General features: G+C 37.2%; 1 protein-coding gene across 2 annotated transcripts in view; it reads left to right on the top strand.

The window, feature by feature from the left end:
* Positions 1-22605, top strand: part of HEATR1 (HEAT repeat containing 1) — a 40911-nt gene that overhangs the window by 1489 nt on the left and 16817 nt on the right. The window contains exons 3-25 of one of the 2 annotated variants that reach the window (XM_026108943.2): positions 1950-2166; positions 3114-3255; positions 3793-3894; positions 4813-4953; positions 5682-5893; positions 7231-7364; positions 8198-8306; positions 8677-8787; positions 9012-9129; positions 10332-10439; positions 10866-10961; positions 11981-12069; positions 12371-12582; positions 13290-13411; positions 13910-14107; positions 15337-15520; positions 15771-15919; positions 17551-17743; positions 18311-18483; positions 19369-19536; positions 20441-20683; positions 21462-21593; positions 22189-22295. In XM_026108943.2, the coding sequence (XP_025964728.2) occupies positions 1950-2166; positions 3114-3255; positions 3793-3894; positions 4813-4953; positions 5682-5893; positions 7231-7364; positions 8198-8306; positions 8677-8787; positions 9012-9129; positions 10332-10439; positions 10866-10961; positions 11981-12069; positions 12371-12582; positions 13290-13411; positions 13910-14107; positions 15337-15520; positions 15771-15919; positions 17551-17743; positions 18311-18483; positions 19369-19536; positions 20441-20683; positions 21462-21593; positions 22189-22295 (3460 nt within the window). The remainder of the gene's footprint in view (positions 1-1949; positions 2167-3113; positions 3256-3792; positions 3895-4812; positions 4954-5681; positions 5894-7230; positions 7365-8197; positions 8307-8676; positions 8788-9011; positions 9130-10331; positions 10440-10865; positions 10962-11980; positions 12070-12370; positions 12583-13289; positions 13412-13909; positions 14108-15336; positions 15521-15770; positions 15920-17550; positions 17744-18310; positions 18484-19368; positions 19537-20440; positions 20684-21461; positions 21594-22188; positions 22296-22605) is intronic. The other variant, XM_064509340.1, reaches the window with a different exon arrangement.

Raw genomic sequence — 22605 nt, 5'->3', positions numbered from 1 at the left:
TGGGCTATATTAATGTGAACACAGCTGGTAGCTTGGGGGAAATGATATTCTCTCTATTCAGCACTTGTTAGACCACATCTAGAAAACTGTGTCCAGATTAGGGCCCCCCAGTATAAGAAACTGATTAAACTGGAGTGAGTTCAGTGCAGGGGCCCCAGGGGGTCAGGGGCTGGAGAACTTGCCCCATGAGAAGAGGGTGTGAGGGGTTTGGGCTTGTTCAGCCTGGAGAAGAGAGAACTTTTGGGGGGAGTCTAATAGCAGCCTGACAGTACCTATGAGGAGGTTATTGAGGAAAATGGAGCCAGGCTCTTCACAGTGGTGCACAGCAGGAAGACAAGATGCCATGGGCATAAGTTGGAACAAGAGAGGTTCAGCCTGAATATAAGGACATCACCTTGAGGTCAGTCAAGCAGTGGAACAGACTGTCCAGTGAAGTTGTACAGTCTCCATCCTTGGAGGTTTTCAAAACCTGACTCATTAAAGTCACTGAACTAACTGGTCTGACCTCAGAGCTGTCATTACTTGGAGCAGGGGGTTGGAGTAGAGACCTCCTGAGGTCACTTCCAACCTGAATTATTCTATGATTTCATGAAAATGTCCTGACATCCTGTTCTTTGGTAACTTTATAGTCACAAATGATATCAAGTGGAAAAAGCCGTTACTCTGTTTGCACACTTAAAGATGTTTGTGCTTATCCCTTTACTTTTTTGTGCAGATCTTTAACGAGGAATATGAAATTTCTTAAATAGGAAAGCCATTTATAAAGCCACAATAATTAGCAGAAAGTGTGGGCTGCATTTGATAGCATGTATCTATCTTAAGTAAAAAGACTGTAGACATGTATCTGTCTCTAATGTACCACAAGTATTTCTGAGTTATGTATTTCTTAAATAGTCATTATGGAACTCCTTGCATATAATCATTTATTTCTTCCATATTTTTACCTAGCTATCTGGTTTCTATAGTTGTCTGCTTTGTGCTTAGCCATTAATATTTACAAGCTTGTGTAAAATAATGAAATAATTCCTATGGTTCTGCTGTGGAGTACACTTTTCTATGTCTGTATTGTGCATAAACGTGTGTATTTTAACTTGTTGAAAAAGGTACCCTTGACTCCTTCTTTGGTTTGGAATTGTAGAAGTCTGGAAGGAACCTTTGCAGATCATTTGGTCCAACCACAGAGCCAGTTACTCAGGTTCCTTAGGGCTCTGTTCAGTCAAGTTTGAGGACAGAGGTTTTCACAGCCTCCCTGGGCATCTGATCCAATATTTGACCACCCTCATGGGAGGGGGGGGAAAAAACCCAAAAAACAAAAACAACCCCCCCCCCCCGAAAACAACCTTTTCCGTACATTGACTTAATATTTCCTGTGTTCCTGCTTGTATCCATTGCCTCTCATCCTTCCAGTGTCCTACAACCCACACCATCCGATTAGGTAGTTGTAGACAGCAATAGATTTCCCCTTGGCCTTCTCTTCTCAAGGCTGAAAAAACCCAGTTCTCTCTGGCTTTCTGGTTTGTCATTTTCCAGTCCCTTGATCGTCTTGGTGGTCCTCCACTGGTTCACTCCAATAAGTCAGTGCTTTTCTTGCGGAGCTCAAAACTGTACATGGTACTTCAGATGCAGTTTCACAAGCGCCAGATATGATCACTTCCCTTGACCTGCTGGGTACACTCTTGCCAATACAGCCCAAAATGCTGTTGGCCTTCACTGCTGCAAGAGCACACTGCTAATGTTCATTAGTGTCCTTCATCCTCATCAGTTAAGAAATGTTTTAAATGTAGCAAAAGTTTTGGTGTTAGATCAGTTTACTATTTGGTTTGGTTTGCTCAGTAGGAGTGGCATACCCGACCTCTGTGCTGTACTGATATATGTCATTGAGGAGGTGGACAGGTAGGACTAGTGATTAAAACTGTTTCATTTAAAGCATTATTCCGTTCTTTCCACAGGATGCACTGGCTTAGAAGAGCTGATGGGGATTGATCCTTCCTTTGAAGTGTTCCAATCCAGTTTGTTCAGTTCCATGTCCAAAGGCCTCGAACGCAGTGTTCAGACTAAAGCAGTAAATCAGCAGCTGAATCAGAATATTTCATTGTTCCTGATTCATCTATCCCCTTACTTCATGCTTAAGCCAGCCCAAAAGTGCCTTGAATGGCTGATTCACAGGTAATCCATTAACAATTATCCTACATGTCAATAGCTAAGGCTACTAGAAAGGCAAGATTTTTTTTTTTTTCCTGGTAAGAATAACTTTGAACAGTTACCAGAGTTTAGTGGAAATACAGGTTAAAATGCTTAGAATAGCAGTTCAGGCTTTGTCTTTATGGGACCAGATGTAATTCTTTCCAAATTAGATTTTTATCTTCTGATACATTTCTGTGAAGATGTTGATTGTTGATGATTCCATGATAATCTTGTAAAAGCAATTATTTCTTTGCCTGGCTTCCACCAAATTTGCCTAGCTTTAGCCACCTTACAGAGGATCTAGAGAGGCATTTATGTAAGCTTTGAGAAAAGGGCTGTGTAAAATAGCAACTTTTCAGTATAAACTGTGAATGACACACCCCTGTATTGTAAGAGAACAAGAGAGAAATGTTCTTATTTCAAGGTCACATAAGAAGGTGCAAGGGAAAGTAAACCAGCTATTGTAAAGTGTTGTTGTCTCTATATAAATTGGCATATCCAGATGCAGAAAGTGTAATATTTCATATCAGGAAAGAACGAGTGGATGATTGGTGTTGATAGAGCCTTCGAATCATAACATTTTATGTTTTATACTGAAATTTGTACTAAATTGTTGTAATGCCTGGTTTAGTATTAAAATCTATACAGAAGAAACTAAGGTAAACTGAGGTCCTATCGGGACATGAAAGGGAGAGTGAGGAAGAAATTTGCTAGTACAGTTTCTTTCTTGTTATGTCTTCCTACACTTATGGGCTAGTGGCCACCATTGGATTTGCGACTGTAGGTAGGCTCATTGATTCAGCATGGTAATCTCCTGTGGTCTTGCCTGAAAACAAGTAGACCAGGTGTTCTGAGGAGAACACGGCTGGGTCTTTGTTTTCAACTTCATGAGAATTTTTAACTGTATACATGTGTTTGTTTTTTCTTAGATTTCACATCCATCTCTACAATCAAGATAGTTTGATTGGTTGTGTTTTGCCCTATCATGAGACTAAGCTATTTGTGAGAGTTATTCAGCTTTTAAATATAAAAAATCCAACTCATAAATGGCATTGGCTGGATCCAATAAGGGTAAAGTACTTAACAGATGCAAGTTAGGAGAAACATGAGGAACTTTATTAATAATATCCTGACTCTGCTATTGGCTTTATGAATGTGTTCCACCTGTTCATGTGGTTAGTTGTAGGACTGTACTGAAAGATTTAATTGCAGATTTGGAGCCTGAATGCCCACCTGTTTTTTCTGCTCTTTCTTTAAATATAAAGTTAATTATAAAAAGATTTGATTGTAATAACTCTTTGTTTTTGCAAAGATAAAGTATGCTTTTAAGGTGCAAATATTTACTACTGCTAGGATGGCATGTCAACTACTAAAATATTTGTTTATTTGAATATAGACTATATATAACTCTATTCATCAAGTGTCTTAATGTGGATATAAAAAATGCTAGAGAGGTGTGTGGGTTTCCATTGCTTATTTCAATCTAAACAGTGTTATCTGATCACTAGGTTTAATTTTAAGAGATTATATTAATTTTTATGTTGGGTGCTTTACTTCACTTTACCCAAGAGTATTCTAATTTTTTTTTTTTTTTTTAATGTTGGAAAGAAACCCGGAGTCCCACTGGCAAGGGGTACTCTCATTACACACTGTTACAAAGACCTGGATTTCATGGATTTCATCTGCAGATTGGTGGCAAAATCTGTGAAGGTTGTCCATTTATTTATTCTAGAACAATATTTGTGTGTTGCTTTCCCAACCTTTATATTTGTATAAGATTATGCAATTTACTGTTTTTAATTGTGTGTCAATCAGTAAAAGGACTCATGCTAACTAACAATATGAAAATCTTTTTTTCTTATTACTTATATAGATGGCATCTCTCAGAAATTGCTATAAGTAAATTTTTAAGAACTATTGAACCATGACAAAACAATTTGGCAATACTGCATTACTTAAAGAAAAAATTTGCTTTCTTCATTTCTTTTATGAACTCATTCCTGTCATTTGTTTATAACTATGCTTTGAATTTGGGGGTAATCAAATGGATGGCACTGTCAAATCCGTCTTTTGGGGGTGGTCATGGATGTTGTTAGCGTATGTTTTCAAAATTAATGAGAACTTAAAGTTGAGACTGTTACCTTCCTTGTTCTAGGAGGTTAAATGGTCTCTTTTTTTTTGTTTGTTTGCAATTAATGTCAAAAAGAAAACTTGTCTTTTTTTGGAAAGATAGTACATGTAGCAGTCGCAGTGATTTAGAGAACAAGAACGTATGTACTATCAAAGTGAGCAAAAGAGACACAATAATAGGGAGTGTTCAAACATACATCAGCTTTTCAGCTGTCCAGTCCAGTCTTGAGTATAACACTAAAATCACAAGTGGTTTAAGTTAGTTTGTTATAGTAAACTGCAGTAGCTGAGGAATAGTACCCATTTCATTCTACCTGGTCTGCAAGGTGGAGCAGTAGCCCCTAGCATGAGTCCTGGAGGAGGTGATTCCTTCAGTCATGCTAGCAGGAGTTGGTAGAGTTTGTACATCAGAAGATTGAAATCTCACGCTGTTTTGAGAAGCCATGCTTGTGTTTACACTTTTCCTGATGTCTGAACAACTATTTTTCTATGGTCTAGGTCTTTTCAGAGTATTCTGGCAGCTCAGCTCAATTGAGAGTTCTTCTTGCATTTTATGCTTCCACCATTGTGTCTGCTCTTGGGGCAATAGAAAAGATAACAGACACTATAGTCTCCATGCTGCTTCCTTACATCCAAAAGGTACCTGAAGCCTTGTTTTCCTTCCTGTGTGGTGACATGTACTGTTTTTTGCTAACACGCTTCCTGCAGCTAACACGCTTCCTGCAGCTAACACGCTTCCTGCAGCTAACACGCTTCCTGCAGCTAACACGCTTCCTGCAGCTAACACGCTTCCTGCAGCTAACATGCTTCCTGCAGCTAACATGCAAGAGAGACATTCACAGCTGTGCAAGGTAGAGTGTTTATGAAATGTATTGTACCACTTTTACCCTGTTTTGAAACATTAGCCAGCTGAAGGTTCATGGCTAATAAATGTTTCCTCAAACCTCAGATGGGTATTTTAAGAACTTTCTTCTTTACTTCTTACTCTGCATGAGGAATGGAGCTGTGAGAACTGTATACACAGCCTAAATAAACCTCTTCATGTTAGAGACTTACTGTGGCAAATGAGGAAGTGAAGTCAGAGTGGACAACTTGCTTTGCTGCCTTTTTTTTGCTCCAGCATGTGGGAATGTTGGTCTGTTAATGTATGTCTTTTCGCATACGTGTGGACTGTACACGACAGCATTTTCTTCTTAAAATTGAGTTTATGGTTTATTTAAGAGTTAACACATTGGAAAAAAAGGTAGAGCTATTGCATGGATGTTGGGATAAAAATGATTTTTATATTAATATGCTTGCGTGGTTGTTTTTTTTTCTTGCATTTTTGACACACACAAATTAATCTTTATCTCTTTCTCTTTTCCTAGGGCCTGAAATCCTCTGTACAGGATTACAGAGCTGCAACATACATGATAATCTGCCAGATCACAGTAAAAGTGACAGTGGAGACCTCCTTGGTGCATTCCTTGATGTTACAAATAAGCAAGACATTGTCCAAAGTGCCTTTGTTAGCTCGGGAAGGGGTAGCATGTTTGAACCTTCTGCTGCAAACTCAGAAAGGAGACAACCTTGGAAAAAAGTAAATCTGCATGAATTGAGTTCCCTCCTTTTAAAAGCTTAGACTGCACTTTGATAATTTGAATATTTTCATCCTGCTCATTAAAGGAGCATTTTTCCTATTGGAAATATCAGCTATGGGATATTTCTAAGGAATCTGAGATTTCTTCTTGCTTTGAAAATTTGTATGCTCATTACAGCAAATGAGCTGTAGTGCAAGTCTGTGGTTTTTGGTCCCTCAGTTGTCACCCCTTTCAGCAAGGGATAGCTTTCAACGTGCAAAACCGAACCTTGTCAGTAAGAGGTTATCTTGAAAATGTGAATCCTGGAAGAGGAGCTAACGTGATAATGGTAGTGCAAATCTGGAGTTATTCGAACAGCTTGGAGGAAAGAAATTCTGTCCCCTGAATGGCAGGACTTTGAGTTTGTATAGTTTTACACCTGACGTGTTAGTGCTTGCATGCCATCATTTCTTTGGTCCCAGAAGTCTGGTGTTCTTTCAGAAGTACTTGTGGTATTTCATCTCCCTCATTCTCTCTGTCCCAACCCAAGAGAGTTCGTTAGCTAGTGCTGTTACACACTGTCAGACACGGTGGTGGAAGTCGTGAATGCTGCAGGGAGTTTACTTGCTGCTAGAGAAATTTGCTTGAGTATTCCAGTAGGTTCAATCTCTTCTCTGCTGGGATATGCACACTGATCTAGATACTTAGAAACAGTCATGGAACAGGGACATAGGTTAAAAGCTGAGGAGTGAGGAGCTGAGGACAGGCATGCTTGATGCAGTGCACAACACCTAGCCAATGACAGCCAGGTGGATGTGAAGGGAGATGAGAGACACTTCCATTAGCAGGAAGAGAGCTTCTTCGCTCTTTGAGGAGGTCCTGTCCTTGAGCTGTTATTTCTCCTCCTTTCCTTTTGCTACCACTGGACAGGTGATGTGCCCTTTGCAATGCTCTACTTTTTACCTTCTTTTTTTCACATAGGTCCTGGAATTTACTGTGTCTAATAGTACATAGCTGAAGGACAAAGAGGTGTTTCTGAGGATAAGTCTTCACGAAATCCATGCAAATATTTTTCCTTGTGCTACCAACTTCTCGAAAGCATAAGGATGTTGGCTATGCCCGTGCAGTATCTGTGTTCAACATGACTGGCAGTAGTCTGTTCTCTTGTAGAGTATGAAATGTGCCAATACAACTCTGGCAGTTGGTACCCTTTAGATCTTTTCAATGTTTATTTACGATGAGGTTGTTGATTGATGCTGAGAATTGAATCCTTAGGAATTCTACATGGTTTGAAAATGTTGGTAACCCAGAACAATGTGCATTTTTTTTCCCCTTTCTTCCCTGTTCTTTTGTGCAGGCCATTTAATTACCTATGCAGCAACCCAGAACTGGTAACACTTTTGCAATGCCTTTCAGCAAGCTATGATCTCTCCCCTCTTCTGGGTTACCTGTTGCCTCATCTTGTTTGCACTGTCATTAAATGTGATACAGGTAAGTTAGCATATATATTCAGTGTTTTGTAGAGTCTTATAGGCAGATTGCTGTGGTAAATGTCTTAGCTATGTAATTTTAATTGCTCCTGCTATGAAAAGCGCACCAATACATGTGAAGACCTGGCTGTGCTTTTTCTGTGTGTTGCGTTTTGTTTTCCCAGGTCTTACAAGGGATGCCATTTTAGGCATTGCTGTATCTACGTCACTTTGATTTAGATGTTGATTTGCAACATTTCAGCAGTAACTTTTTGATATATGAAATTTCTGACTCTTAAAGAAGCCTAGTATTGCAAAATCCATTATTTCAGTCCTGTGCATAGAAGATCATTGTTAGGTAGATCCTGTGTACTCCATATGTAATTTAAGTGGTGGACATCTGTGTTTAGCTTAGTAAATTAAATGTGCCCGGGAATTGCTCCTGGGCAGTGAGGTCAAATGGCATGCAGTGGCTTGTGTGTACTAGTTAGTCTACAAAACAGGGTGGTTGCATGCACTGTGGACTGTTCTAATTGTGCAGTCATGGTTGAAAAGGGCCAGATTCATGCCAGGGAACATGATAGCAATTTACTGACACAGGTAGTAGATCTGGAATGTTGTAAAGCGTACTTGAATTTATTGGTAGAGATACAACCTTTAACATTTTAATGACATCAGTATGAAATGTTGCTAGCAGCACACGGAGAGTTAGTGCTAGCAATGGATGAAAGTTGCTATCTTCAATGCTCAGCTCACCAGCTGATACTGCTTATACAAGCTGTTAGTTTTAATCAATATGTAGAGATTATTCTCAGTCTGATGTTCATCTTCTATGATTATATGTTTTGTCCTTAGAGGAACAAGAAGAATCTGAGGAGAGAGAGAATAATATTTACATCAGACATCTTGAAGCTATTCTTCAGAGTATAACACTGGAAAAGGATTTAGATCGCCTGTTGGCCTCGTGAGTTAACTTACTTTTTTTTTCCCCAGAGTACAACAGTCACTTCTGATATAATAACTAATATCTGACAATGTCATTAGAATTATATGACCGTGTCTTCTAGCGTCATGTTTTTCTGAGTTCTTATGTTGACTCCAAACTTAGATGTTGAAACTCAGGCATTCAGTAGTCCAAAATAGCCATCCTTTTAGCAGTTACAGGAGTACTTTTGAGACAAAGAGCAAAACTTCAGGCCAGGGGCAAAGCTGTACTTGTAATACTTAATGTGTATTAACTCTAACCTCTTTAGCAGCATGTTCTGTAACGCTAATTAAAACTATTGTCCTAAAAATGATGGCCTTTTTTTTGTTGTTGTTGTTTGTAATTGTAGCAAGATTCTTGAAGAGTTTATTGCCTATGGTACAGAGATTGAATCTAATCCCACCAAAATGGCTGCACTCAATCAGAAGTTGCTTCCTCTTATAAGACTTCTTGAGAGAAAGTAAGTTCTGTTTTTCTATGACAGACCCACAATGTGTAGATTGAGGCCAACTATAATTTTAACTTATTAGGCATAAAAAGCACTATTCCTGCCCAAATAAATACAGTAAAAGCAACTGACTCCTAATCTTTGTCTAAATTATATTTAAGCTATCCATGTTTTGGCAAATACATGGTCTTCAGTAACGCATTAGGAATTTTTTTTTCTCTCTCTCCTGTTGGCAGGTATCCTAAAGCTTTAGACTCTGTGTTGGAGGAGTATCTGGAAGACGTTGCAGATCAGGCTGACCAGATTCTTTTTCACCAATTTATTTCTCTTTCATTAAGCTGTGGCAAGTATAAGGTGGGTAAAAGGTCAATTCCTTGGTCTAGCTCTTATCTGGTGATGCTGCCAAAAGGCTCGTGTTCTGGCAATGTGCTGTTCTCTGTTTTTAAACACATCTCCGCCATCCCCACAAAAACCCGTATTCAAGTGTGATTTTGGGGGGCTTGATCGAAACTGTGATGAAATCAAAACCTATCAAATATTTAAAGTTCCCATTTATCATGAGCAGTCATGAGTGTGAGCTTTTTCCCATGATTAAAACATACACATTTCCACCTCCCTTCTGATTGCTATCAATAATTTTTTTTCCTCTATGGACTCTTCCCATTATTAATCCTGTACAGGTAGATAATGACAACATGGTGGTGTTCAGCAAGGCCTCATCTTGCTTAAGAATTTTGTGAGTGTCAAAGCCTCCATTTTGGGGGAGGTGAAAAACAAATTTGTCCCAGTTGAGAGATGGTGGTTCAGTCCTTTTTGTTGTCTTGATTCTACAAATGCTTGCAGTCAGTAACATGGAGGAATATAGGGACTACAGAGTTTTTCCTGTGCGGTTTCTGAAGGGTAACTGAAACTCAGCTGTAGTACTGAATAAGTATGAGTGCAACAAATTTATTTAAGAAACTTTGGAGTTATTTTTTTCTTTTTAAAAGGTGATTAGTATTGTGACTGTTGTTTACAATGATTGAAAGCACACGGGAAAAGATAAGCTATATAAAATAGTGCTTTAATACATTTTGTACTGATTTAAGGAAAGCCCAGATTCTGTGACTGAGCAAGTGGATTTAAAAAAAACAGATAACGCATGGAGAATGAAGGCATATGACTCTGTTTGAGCCTTTAAGGTTCCTGAGATAAGGTACAGCCAACTGAACTGGCAGGGATGCCTTTTTAACAGTTTCTATCTGTGCTCTGTCATATTGGCTTTGTCACTAGAGCTTTCTCAGAATCCTTAGATAAGTGTAGTGTTTTTCTAGGACAAAAATGTATCTGTGGCTTACTCTGCTTTTCAAGCTATATTCCAAAAACTATCTGCTAGCATAAAGAAGAGCATATTTGAAACAGTTATGCTCCATCATTGTACTGCAGTTGACACTTTGTGGTCTGAATTACACAGATTCTTTTCTGGTCTAAAAGACTGTTGAATCTCTGTCATTATCCTTACATATACTTAAAATATTTTTAACATGCAGTGAGTCACTCTGAAATCTGTATTTCAGTTTCTGGAAGACTCTGATACCTCTCTTCTGCTTAGTTTAAATCATCCTCAGCCAGCTGTGCGAGTCTTGGCTGTTCAGCATTTGAAAGACATTATTGAAACATCAAAGGTTTGTGTCTTCAATCTCTCACTTGTAGAACTTACGTACCATAGAATGTCTTGAAAAAGCTGTGTGCCAGAAATATCAATTGAAGAGAAGTGCTATATTAAACTATATAGAAAAATCATCCTGATGTTTTGCTTGGTGTTTTCAGTTAGCTTCTGTCACCATTGCTCTCTCTGTTCCAGGGTCTGGATATAACTTTTGTTTACAAAGCTACTTGTAGTCTAGGATAAAATCTAAGTTAGTGGCTACTTCTGTTTTTCTTTTTTGTTGTTGAAAGTTAGCCTGTCAGTTATTTGAGGTTTAATTTCAATGATGTTACCGCTTTTTTGTGCTAGGATTCAAATATTTCATTTAAAACCTTTACATTATGCTGGCAACAAACTTTTTTTCCAGCTGTTTTTTCCCTTTTTTTTTTTTTTTTTCCTCCAGGAAGGCTTTGATCAGTCCTTCATAGAAGAAGCGATCTTTGGGCGGCTTAAAGATGACAACAAAGATGTTGTGATATCTGCTTTCAGTGCTTTGGAGGTAAGTGTTTATATTTTCATGCATCAGGTGAGATTTTAGCTGGTTCTAAGTATATGCATCTGGAATCTATTTTTTGTAATGACCCTTCATGTCCTTCTATGCATCTTTTTGGTTTATGGCTTTTGTCCTTTAACCAGATGAAGCAGCATACATTTAGAAGGCTTTTGTTGTTTACCTTCTCACACTTACTTTTTCCTCAAATTTCTGCTTCTTGTTGTTTCCCAAAGCATTTGTAGTTTGACTGAATTTATTTTATCTTTGTATTGTGTTTTTTTGTGTAGCTACTAAAGCATATCCTAATCTTTGATTATTATTTGAAGTGTGCTTCTGCTTATCCCATACATTCTTTTGTAAAAATGCAAACTATGTCATCTGCCCTTTGGATGAAAAATGGTGCGATGACAAGTCATTACTCTAGTTAGAAGTGCTCAGTTGATTTTTTCCGTATGGGAGTCATTTGGTCAGTTGATTGTAGCCATGTCCTAAACTCCAGCTCAGGTTTACTGGATAGGACCCTGGTATGCATTGTACTGATTGTTTCCAACTACTGTAACAGTCTGTCTTTATTACTTCTGCTAGTAGTAGCTGAGAATATTATTAGCAATAGTATAATTGGTCTCGTGTGTTCGTTCGTTCTCAATCATGAAAAGATATGAATAGAAGCATGTGAGTGAATAAGGTTTAATCTTTAATGTTTTTTGTTAGTGTGCCTTATTTTTTGTGATACGCTACTTAAAGTAAAAATTCTTACTAAGTTATGAAGTGTTCTGCTTATTGTATGTTTATCAATTTTGCCAAACATTTCCATGTTAAGATAAATTCTCCCTACAAGAGGGCATACTGCCCATCCACGTAACATAGTTTCATGAATAATGTTTTTAGTACATGCTCATCACTAAGAGCTCAATCAGTCATCTTTGATATTTCACTTGGTATAGCAGATGCACTTTCCATTTTGATATGGTAAATTATGTTTTGTTTTATTATACTTTCATTTCTTTCTCTTTATTGCTTTCCAGATTTTTAGGAAACAAGTCAATCCAGAAGTAGTAGTTTCAAGTCTTTTGAACATCTTTCAGAGAGTTGATCTTTCAAAGGATGGAAAGTGGTATGTTCGGGGGGGGTTTTCAGTCTGTTTTCTTTCTGATTAAATAATTAAGTAACTTTAAACAATACTTTAAAAAGTATTTTTGACTTTGCAACTACTTTTATGATACAGCTATGCTGAGTTATAAGCGCAATTTGCAGTTATTTGCCCCCTTTCCCATGAATTCCGTATTTGTTCTTACTTGCTATTTAGATCCTGAAAAAGCATAGAAAGTTGAGACCAAACCAAACCAATGCTGTTACTGATATGATTGAGCAGGAAGTTTTCAATGTTGTTTTTTGTTTGTTTTTTTTTTTTTTAGGTATAAGGTTCTGGAGCGAGCAATACAAATTTTAGTCAAAGAAGAGATTTTGAAAGAGAAAAAAGAGCTACTAAATGAAGCAGTAATGCAGTTGTTACCTTTTATGGTAATCACTAATGCAAATTCAAAATCTTCAGAATGGAAAATGGCAGTTTGTTTGTCAGAATCTGGTCTCTGCTCATTACACCCTTTACTGAAAGGTTGGCCAGAAGGTAAAGTATAATTGTAATTAATTTGATAAAAGAAAAAAATGTGATAATTTAGAACTTTACACTTATTGAACCTTAATGCGTATAAGGAGGAGACTGGCTACCATTAACAAATTATGCCAATAGTGTGATCACTGTTGTTTTTTTTTTTTTTAAAGCTCTTATGAGCTTTTTTGCATATGTTTTGCATTTATACATTGATATAAAATGAGGTCTTCTTGCAGTGGTATTAATCACTGTAATGCATCAAGGAATTCTTGTGTTAGACTTGCTATTTTGAAGCTTAGCCTTTTTAGTAAATTGAACTGAAGTGTGAAGGAAGCTATCAGCAAAAGGTGACTAGATAAAACGAAAAAAAGGAGTTGTTTTCTTGAAGGAAATAGTAGACTTTCTTGTGCTCAGAAAAATAAACTTCCTGATACAGAGAAGAGCAAAGAGAAACAAGGGATAAAAAAGACAAGGTGAAGGTAAGTGCAAGGGTAGTGTGGGGGCAGAATCAGAGCTCTTAGAGCTGAGCAGGAAAAGCATTCAAGTGTGTGGTGAAGAAATTGTCTAGTGTGTTTTTTGCTGTTCGTAAATTCTAAATGTTTTCTAAATTTTCTAAATATTCGTTTTTAAATATTCTTTTTGTCTAAATATTGTTGAGCTGCCAGTGTTTTAATACGTGATTTATGTATCCACCTTATCTGACTTTTTTTTCCTTGGAATAGTTCTTGAAGAAGCAATTAAATCTAGCAAGTCTGCAGAGCTGATTGGAGTGGTCAACAAGAAAATGATTCTGCTGTTTTCTGAGAATATGACTTCAGGGGACCCTTCCTTACTACTGCAAATGGTGTGTGTGCCATGTTGCCCTAACCTTAAGAGATCTTACTTTCCAGGTGGTTACTGTAGTAGAACGAATGCGATATGGAGGAACTTGGTATGTGCTGTTCTTGGCATTAGGATGTCATCATCAAGCTGCTAGGAAAATATATTTTTTGCATAACTCCAGTCTTGGTAGAAATAAATTTCTGTCTTAAAATAAGGAAGATAACAAGTGAAGCAGTTACCTATTTGGACAAATTATCAGTGTAATGAAATTCCATGAATTTTTACTTTCTTGAAAGAAAAAAAAATCTTTTAGAGAATAAACACGTATAACTTTGGCTAGCTCATAGATACTGATGTTTGTGCATTCCTGGATTCCAAAAGTACCGTTACATCACAGTAATTTTTTACCGATGGTAAAAGGTCACAGGAATTTAATTGGATGTGCAAATGAAACATGGTGTGAAGTCATAGCGAAGTCTTACTCTTACCGACTTTTTGTTCCTTCCCTCCCCTTTCCAAGGTTGATGGTCTAATACTTGTTGCCGAAATGGAGTCTGACAGTGTGAGGCAGAAAGTAACTGCTCATGTAATTGGTTCAGTGCTTGTTCAGTGCTGCTGCCATTCACAGAGGAAGGAAAGTTATTTTTCAGTGGCTATCAGAGTTTTCCGTTTCTTGGATGAAAAAATACGAAATCTTGAAGCTCATCATCCTGCAGAGGTAAGGTGTAGGCAGTTTGGAGGTGATGTTTTCTCTATAAGTGAAGGGTCTTTTTCATAGGAGGAACAGGAAGTTCAGCAACCTTGAGAGGGACTGAAAATCTTGGCTTCTTTTGTTTTCAAAACAAAATCACACACTTGGCAGCCATACTAGATGCTGCCATTAAGAACTGCTGTTATGTTTTACCACTCTAATGAGTCCACAGTGGAAGCTTAAACTCTTGTGCTTTAGATTAACACCGCATGAAGTGATTCATCTTGTCAGTGCTATGGGGTGGGCACTGAGTTTGGAGCACATCTGTGAGCTACCCTGTTGCATCATGTTATAGTGTTCAGTTTAGAAATATCAGTTTTGTTAGTCATTGAATTAAAGGGTTTTCCAGCTTGTTTGGCAGGGGAAGAAAAAAAAAAAAGCAGTTGAGTGCAAAGAAGAGCTTGTATTAATTGCAGTCTCATGCACGTTCTCGGAACAATATTGACAATGTTGATCTTGGGTTGCTGGGTTTTGGTTCATCGCACAGCTCCAAAAGCAGTTGCGTTAGCACTTGTTGGAAGGTGACAAGGAGGAACGAGGAGCCATCAGAGAAGCGGGAAGAGTGTTGGGAGACTATTTCTGCATGTTTTTGCTTATTTTGTTTTGTGGTGTTTGGTGTGGGTTTTTTTGTTTTTTTTGTTTGTTTTTTTTACATTTCCCATTTACTTTTTAATTTTTGTTGTTGAAACAGCTTGGGGTCTCTTGTGTGTAAGAAAACCCCATGAGCAGGGCTGTGTTTCTGTGTGTACCACCACACAAGCACATCTAACAATACATGGTAATTAGTTATTCTCAACTCAGATTATTCCAATAAAGAGATTTTATATGTACAGGTATCTGAAAGATGTGGATTATATTGCCTTAGCAGAGCTAGATGAAGGGATGAAACGGAGTGTCCACAAACTCCTATGAGTAACATCTAATCTCTTTAAAGAGGTATTTTAGAAAGATTTTTATTTAACCCTTCCGTTACCTTGCTTATGTATGCTCTTAATAATGGCAATAATAGCAGGTATAGACTTTATAACTGCAGATGTGAGTTTAAATATGAAATCAAAAATGTAATTCAGTTCATAAGGATACCTCTTTTGAGGTTGGAAATCAAATATTGTTGGAACTTCTCATTCTAAATCTGTCGTGTTTTCTGTTGGATGGAATTGTGAAGACATACATTAAAATGAAATTTTCATTTGCAGGAGATTCCCCCAAACTGGTCTGTTGAAATAATGCAGGAAACTTTGGTGCCAGTGGACTTGCTAACTGCATATATAGAAAAACTTAACAGTGGTCAGATTGTTGATGCAGAAGATTCAGCTTTGTTCATGTTTTTGTTGAAAAGCTTCATTAATGACCTGAAACCTCCTCTGTCCTTTTCACAAGGTAAGTATTAAGGCTTTAACTTTGGTCTGTTCAACGTCAGTTTGAAGTGAAGAAGGAAAGCTAATTGTTTTTTGTCCTCAGAAGTTTGTTAATATTGTATTGAAATCAGTGAAGATTTGTTAGTTGTAAGGATGAAATCAGCCAAATATCTTGTCTTGTCTTTTAATTGTAGAGATGTTTTTCTTTTCTGCTTCCAGAGTTGTTTATATGTATCCACTGTGTCTCATTTATTGATGATCTATATTTTTAGAAGATACTTGGTGGAATCCTGAATCTCTGAATCAAGATAGCCAAGACTACCTGCACCTTCTTTTGGGTCTCTTTGACTTACTTGTCTGTGGAGCTAGTGAGGGAAGCAATGCTGTTCAGTTCAGAGCATTAATGAATCTGTTACTCAAGGTATTTTTCGCATTTGTTTTCTTAATTATTGTTTAGAGTTACTAATCATCAGGTATTATGCAGAAATTCAGAATCTCAAAGAAAAATGAGAATCGATCACGCAATACGACTTGTGACATGCTCGTACTGTGAGCAAATGGGAGTCTAAGCTTCAGCTGGCAATCCAACCCTAGTTGAATGTAACACAAAGCTAAAGTTAATAAATAAATAAATAAATAAATAAAATACATGTACCAGCACGTGTGAGAACATTACCCTGATTTGTAGGACAAGATAAACAGCTGGTTTTGAGTTAGAGCTTCTGTACTTCCAAAGAACAAGGCAAAGAGTTGCCCTGTAAAATTCGTTACAGTTCTTAAAATAAAAAAATACAAAAATTAAAAGGAGTAGTTTTGGAAGGTATTGCAAAGCTATATAAATCTTTCCTTATACCATCAACTCATATTCTCTTGCTCTCATCAATGTAGTGAGATTTATTTACGAGGAGAGTAACTGGATTTAGGCAGTTCTTCTAGAGGATGGGGAGTAGTAACTGTCCATTCTGAGGAACGGAGTAGAAGCAGGTAATTGATGTAGGCTCATACCGTTGTTACTGGAATTTGATGCTGTTTAATGAAGAACAGCATATGGCAAACACAAATGGGAGAAGGAAAGAACAGCAGTGATTTCAAAACAAAATTTACTGATTCTTTTATATAACTTTGTTTTCTAATTATTAGTCACTCCAAGACCTAGTGAAGTTGTGCCAACATGGAGCTGTTAACAAGAGATTGATTCAGTGCCTGGACAGTTACAGACTGTCAGCAGGGAAGCAAGGATGTTATTTGGGGGATTTTGAATGAGTAAGTTGGGTTTATGTTGCACAGAAGAAGAGAGATTAATAAGAAGGTGGGGAGGGAGTAGGATTATAGGAAGTTTGTGGAATGGAATGGAGTTGGTAATGTCCTAGAATCTAGTGAAAGCAATAGTTGCAATAATAGTTTGATTCTTTCATTTATGGAGTACCGCTGTCTCCCATTTTGGGTGTGTTTGATGTGAAAGGGATAAGACAGAAAATTCTGTCTGCTCCAGAATAATTAATACAGCCAGAAGTTAGATCTTGCCTATTCTTTCTCAGGAATCTATCAAGAGTATGTCAGAGGCTGGATCAGTTGTTCTGGCAAACTATATTCAGTCTTGCAGGATGTTGCATGAGCACTCCTGTTTGATGCATGGAGAGCTCTTAGGATTTCAGAGCGCCACTTGCAGACAGAAAAACGGTAAGCTATTGCCAGTCTACGTGAAAAGCAAGAACTTTAAATTGATTTGGCATACTGTGAGGAGACAATGTAATTGCTTCAAAACCAGAAGCTCCTTCGTATAGTTTTGACAGCAAGGTGCTAAGGCAAGATTGAAGTAATTGGATATATATGTGTGAAAAAACACCCAACGTGTGGGCTTTAGGTACATGCAAGTATTGTGATCAGAAGCTTATCCCAAAGCATCTTAGTCAGCAACTTTCTTCTCAAAAGTTATTGATTTTGAATCTTTCATTCTTTTTGCTTCCTTCTGTGCTTTTGGGTGGTTTATCTGATGATGTGAGTTGGCCAAATAAAGCTATAGAACACCTGATTTTTATTGTTAAATTTAAGGTACATCTAGAAGATTCGGAAGTTCTCTTCAAATTCCTTTCAATGTTATGGACTTACAACTATAACCTTTCAAATCAGCTGACCTATGAAGTAAATGCAATGCTACAAACTCGAGCTTTGTATATTGGCAGTGCACTGCTTGTGTTACAGACATACCAGAAGAAGAAACAGCTACTATCACTATCATCTCCAGGTAAAGTAAAACAGTATTTCTCATCTTTTAAGGCTTAATCCCATATTGACAAGCAGGTGAAAAAAGTTTTTTTAAAATTCTTGCAATTTTACTGTATTTCAGACTTCGAAGAGTATGTCTAGTCATTTATGTTCAGCTGCGCTAGGCTGAGATAGCGCTCTTTTGCTCATGGGCTGCTGGCAGTTACTAGCCCAGTCTTGGAATTAAGTGAAACCACTTCTTTTTTTGATCTTAAGAGTATTAAAGAAACAAGCTCCTATGCTGAAAAAGTCAATTATGGTATCTTACTTTCTGTGCACTATATAAGAATGTGGCAGTCAATAGCAAAATATGAATTCTTTGCGCTTAAACACAAATACAAAGACACTGGTGTTGAAGTTCAGAGTGAGCTTCATGTTGTCTTTGTGCAGTCCTGAGATTTATAGTGAAGAAAGATGACCTTTTAATTCTAAAGGACTGTTGATGTCTCTTAACAGACAAATACGCTAAAATTCTGACTACATACTTTATTCTGCTGTCTTTTCCTCCTCCCCTCCCTCACTTTTTTTTTTTTTTCCTCCTCTCCAGTGGTGATATCTTTGCTAATTAATTTGGGTAGTCCTGTGAGTGAAGTTCGGAGAGCTGCTCTCAACTGCTTCCATTGCTTGAGTGGGATAAAGGAGTCTGTGTTTCACCCTGTTCTTCAGAATCTGGAACAAAAAACAGAAGAGATTGTATCTGACCCTACCTACATAACACAGGTATCTTTGTTATTAAGGTACACATTAACGTAAGTTTTGTCTGCTGCTGTGAACTCCCATCTTTTCCAAAATGTATCAAGTTAACTGGAAAAGTTAATTTTGCCTGTCAGACTTTTGTCAACTTTAAAGGTAGATGATTCATTTAGATGCTTTTGATGATGGGGAACTGAAGAAGTGGAAAGAGGCACTGGTGTGTGTGTGTCAGCCAAGCTAGAATGTGAAAGAAAAGGTTGTGGTTTTCACTTGGATACCTGGTGAGAGTTGATGTAGCTGCCAGCATAGTGAAAAATTAAATGCATCAGGGGTTTTATCATATTTGTCTTTGTAAAACATAATTTACAGCATTTTGATTCATGTAGTTTGTGTTCAAGTTATGTTAGCAAATTCTTTTTGATTGAATGAGCAATAGCCATGTTTTCAGGAACAATAAAGGCGATAATGGCTGACACTGTGTGCATGAGAGGTTGCTGCCAGTGAGTAATATACTAGGTTTGGTTTTGCATGTCCTTTTCCCATGGAATTATTCTCCTCAAGCTTATTTAAGGATTGAAGAGTCATCCCCAGTGTTATAATGCTGTGTTTTCTGGATTTCTTTCATGATGGTTTTCTTGAAATAACATTTTCCTAACATCCTCTAAGGAGCCTATATTTGTATGCTATAGTAGATGGATTTAAAAAAAAAAAAAAAGTGGAGAGATTATAAAAACATGGAAGTGACTTGTTACATACAGAGAATTGAGATATCAGTGAAATAACAGATGTTCACGTGAACAATTCAGTTTGTATCTGGATTGCGTTATTACAAAAGCCGTAAATAAATGGTGTTTTAAGGCACCTTTTTTATTGTGAGGAAAAAGCTTACTTTTTACTTTGTTAATGAACTAGATTGTAGGAACTCTATTTGTGTCTGAAGCTCCTCAAACAAAGCAGAAATCCCAGAAGAAAAAGTTGTCGGAAGCTTTGGAAAGCCTACTTGATTGTGTAAAAAACCCTATTTGCCCATCATACATTGCAAGAAACCTAATGAAAATTCTTCGTGATGTCCATGGTGAGGTGAGTGCAGCCTTTCCAATGTCACACTTGTTTTATGGGATGGTTCCATTTCCTAATTGCATTCACTGCAGTTAATGTTGAAATCAGATTTTATTTGCTCATAACGCAGTTAAATAAATTCATCACTTATAGAATATTAGGCATTAAGTTGACACTTCAAATAATGTGTAGTAGTTCTGCAAAGTATGATTTGGTGAAACATAAAACATTCTTGTGCTCCATCCAGGAATGTTTGTGCTGTGGAATTTTGCACTAGGGGAAAGAAATTCCCTTCATGTTGTTCAACAAGACTGTTTCAAAAGAAAATTCTTCCAGAAGAAACTGATCATCTGGATTAGATATCAGTGAATATATAGACTTTTCTGTACAGAACTGTAACATAATACATAACTGTAAGATAATAAACTGTAACAAATAGTACTATTTGTGTAATTAGTTTTATTTGTAGATGTTGTTCTCCTTTTAACTAGTGTATTCAGAATTCCTGTTCTCTAAGTGTTGTTCATTGTTCAAAAAATAATGAATAAAGTTACAATTTTTTGATCTGTTCAGTTGGATGTTTCTTGAAGGGAGTGTAAACAACATAGAGAAGAGTGTTATTGCCTCACGTTTGGATTTTGTAGGAGACAGCAGTCATAAGTGTGCTGAGAAAATATGCATTATTTCTGTAGTTGAGAAATACTGTTCTGCAAAGGAGAGTAACAGAGTAGCTCATGAGCATGTATTGGTGGTAACCTCACAGTAGGTCTTGTATCTTTCCTCTTTAATAGTTTTAGTGTAAAATACAGTATGCAGTGTGGTACTGGGAAAGGGGTATTGCAGTAAAATGAAGCTAAGCTATTGGAAGTTTGTTCAAACAAAATGGATAAAAAGCAAACTTCTCTTTGAAATTTTCTATTTGCAGATGATTCTTTCTCACCTCTTGCCTGCGCTAGACCGGTTGCTGGAGAAGGTCTTGAAGGAACCTGAGGCAATGTTGAAAGATGAAGTTGTTCTCCTGCATCTCATCCTTGGAAAATACAATGAACATTCAGCAACCCTCTTGTGCAAGAATCAGCAGAGTCTGGATTTATTTATCAAAAGTCTGCATGCTGCCAAGAAAATCTATGAAGAAATTCCGCCTTTCCAGATCACAGCACTTGGGCAGGTATGGCTTTCTGAAAGATCTTTAATTTATTTTTATGCTTAAAGCGGATACCAGTGTTAGGGTTCGGATTTAAAAGGATTATTTCTGTGTTAAGGGGCCGATAGCTTTTGAGCTGTCTTTCTTTTGGTGCCTGTGTTCAAAGTCTCCATAGTGTTTTAAAACATTTAAATAGGTGCCGCAAAACTCTTTCTCGTAAACTTACTGGAAGAAGAAATTGTGCTTGTGTTTTTTGTATTCTGTACGTACTTTAAAAAAAAAAAAAAAAAAGAGTATTTGCAGATGCAGGTGAAAACCTGTATCATTGCCTGCAGATACTGCTGCTCCAGAGCCCTTAGTTTTTGCCAGTTGTGCAGAAGCCTTATTTCGTGTTTTTATTCTGAGGAAGAAATGTCAAGAAAACACAGTAGGTGAGAAATAACCTTATTTGAAGGAGGCTACAAATGAAGGTCTTCTATTAGCCAGGTACAGTATTAGCCTATACTTATAAAAGGTTGGCAACAGCAGGTTGCTTCTACCCGTCAGCCAAGGTGTGTGAAAAATTTAGAGTACTGAGATGTCTGGGTATTTCAGAAGTATGTGCTTTGCATGTAAACATCGCTCCATGTGTACAAATACCTCGCTAATATGCAAATGTTTACTATATGTGTTCATATACGTGCATGTATGATTGGGTGTGTATCATATATAACCTAACATACCCAAGATTCGTGGCTCACAATTTTAAGTTATCCTTTTATAGCAGTTCTCTCTAAATCCTTTCTTTTCTTCTCTTTTGTAGATAACTAAACCATTCTTTGCAGCTGTGTCAGATGGGAAAGTACAACAGAAACTGCTAAAAGTGTTGTTTGACTTGCTGTTAAACTGTAAAAACCCACTTTGTGCCCAGACAATTAGCAGTGTGTTTAAAGGGGTAAGTGGTAAACTCTAAAACAAAGAAATACGTTAAAACCTACTGAGATGATTCTCTGTTGTTACAATCCGTAATGTTCATTATTTGTATTATTCATAGCGTGAAAGTAATCAGAAACAATTTAGGTCACGTAATATAATTGCATTAATGGCATGAGAAGTTTGTTCAACTATTGTTTTTAGAGGGTGTATATATATATACACAAGTGATGTATCAAAGGTTATTCATTATACTGTGAGAATGAATTCAGCAGAAGTCACGTCCTTATGCTGCACATGAATTTTATTTTCTGGATAAAATCTATTTTTTTTGTATTTGGGGAAAAGTCTTCTGATAACAGTGGAAAAAAACATTACTTGTGGCTTTCCCATAGCAATTTATCACACTATATGGACTAGAAGTCACTTCCTCATTTTGTTTGCTGTAAGAACTACAGTAGGACAGGCATTCAGAGGTTGCAGTGGTATGACTTGAACATGTGGATTATATACCCATAAGTGCATAAAGCAGGCATATTTAAAACAAAACAAAAAGTGCCCTGTAGATGTATGATATGACACACTTAACTGCAGTATTGTTCTTTACTTTGTTTCAGATTTCAGTGTGTGCTGAGCAGATTGTCACAGAACTGGAGCCTCCTGAGAAAACCAAAAGTCTGACCACTGTTCAGCAAACTAGACGGCAGAAAATGCAGCAACAGAGGTAAAATGATTAGAGATCCAAAAATGTTTTCTGTATGGTTTGAGAATGCCACTTTTTTTTACTGCATTTCATAGGTTGTATTGCAAGCATAAGAATATTCCCCCCCACCCTCCGCACAGAGTAAAATAACTCTGAGCTACTCGTGGCGGGAGAAAATCTCTCTGTGTTGCTGTTTGAGAGTTGATGGAACTGTAGTCCAAATTAAGAAAACAAACAAACAAACAGTTTCTCTCCCAGAACTTACTATGTTGGCATTTGCAATTGTAGAATTTGGCTTGAAACAATTGGACAAGATTAATTTTTTTGTAGG

This window comes from Dromaius novaehollandiae, chromosome 3, assembly GCF_036370855.1.
Source record: "Dromaius novaehollandiae isolate bDroNov1 chromosome 3, bDroNov1.hap1, whole genome shotgun sequence".
NCBI lineage: Eukaryota > Metazoa > Chordata > Aves > Casuariiformes > Dromaiidae > Dromaius > Dromaius novaehollandiae.
The sequence above is the reverse complement of the archived record's forward strand: the minus strand, read 5'-3'. Positions and strand labels throughout refer to the sequence as shown.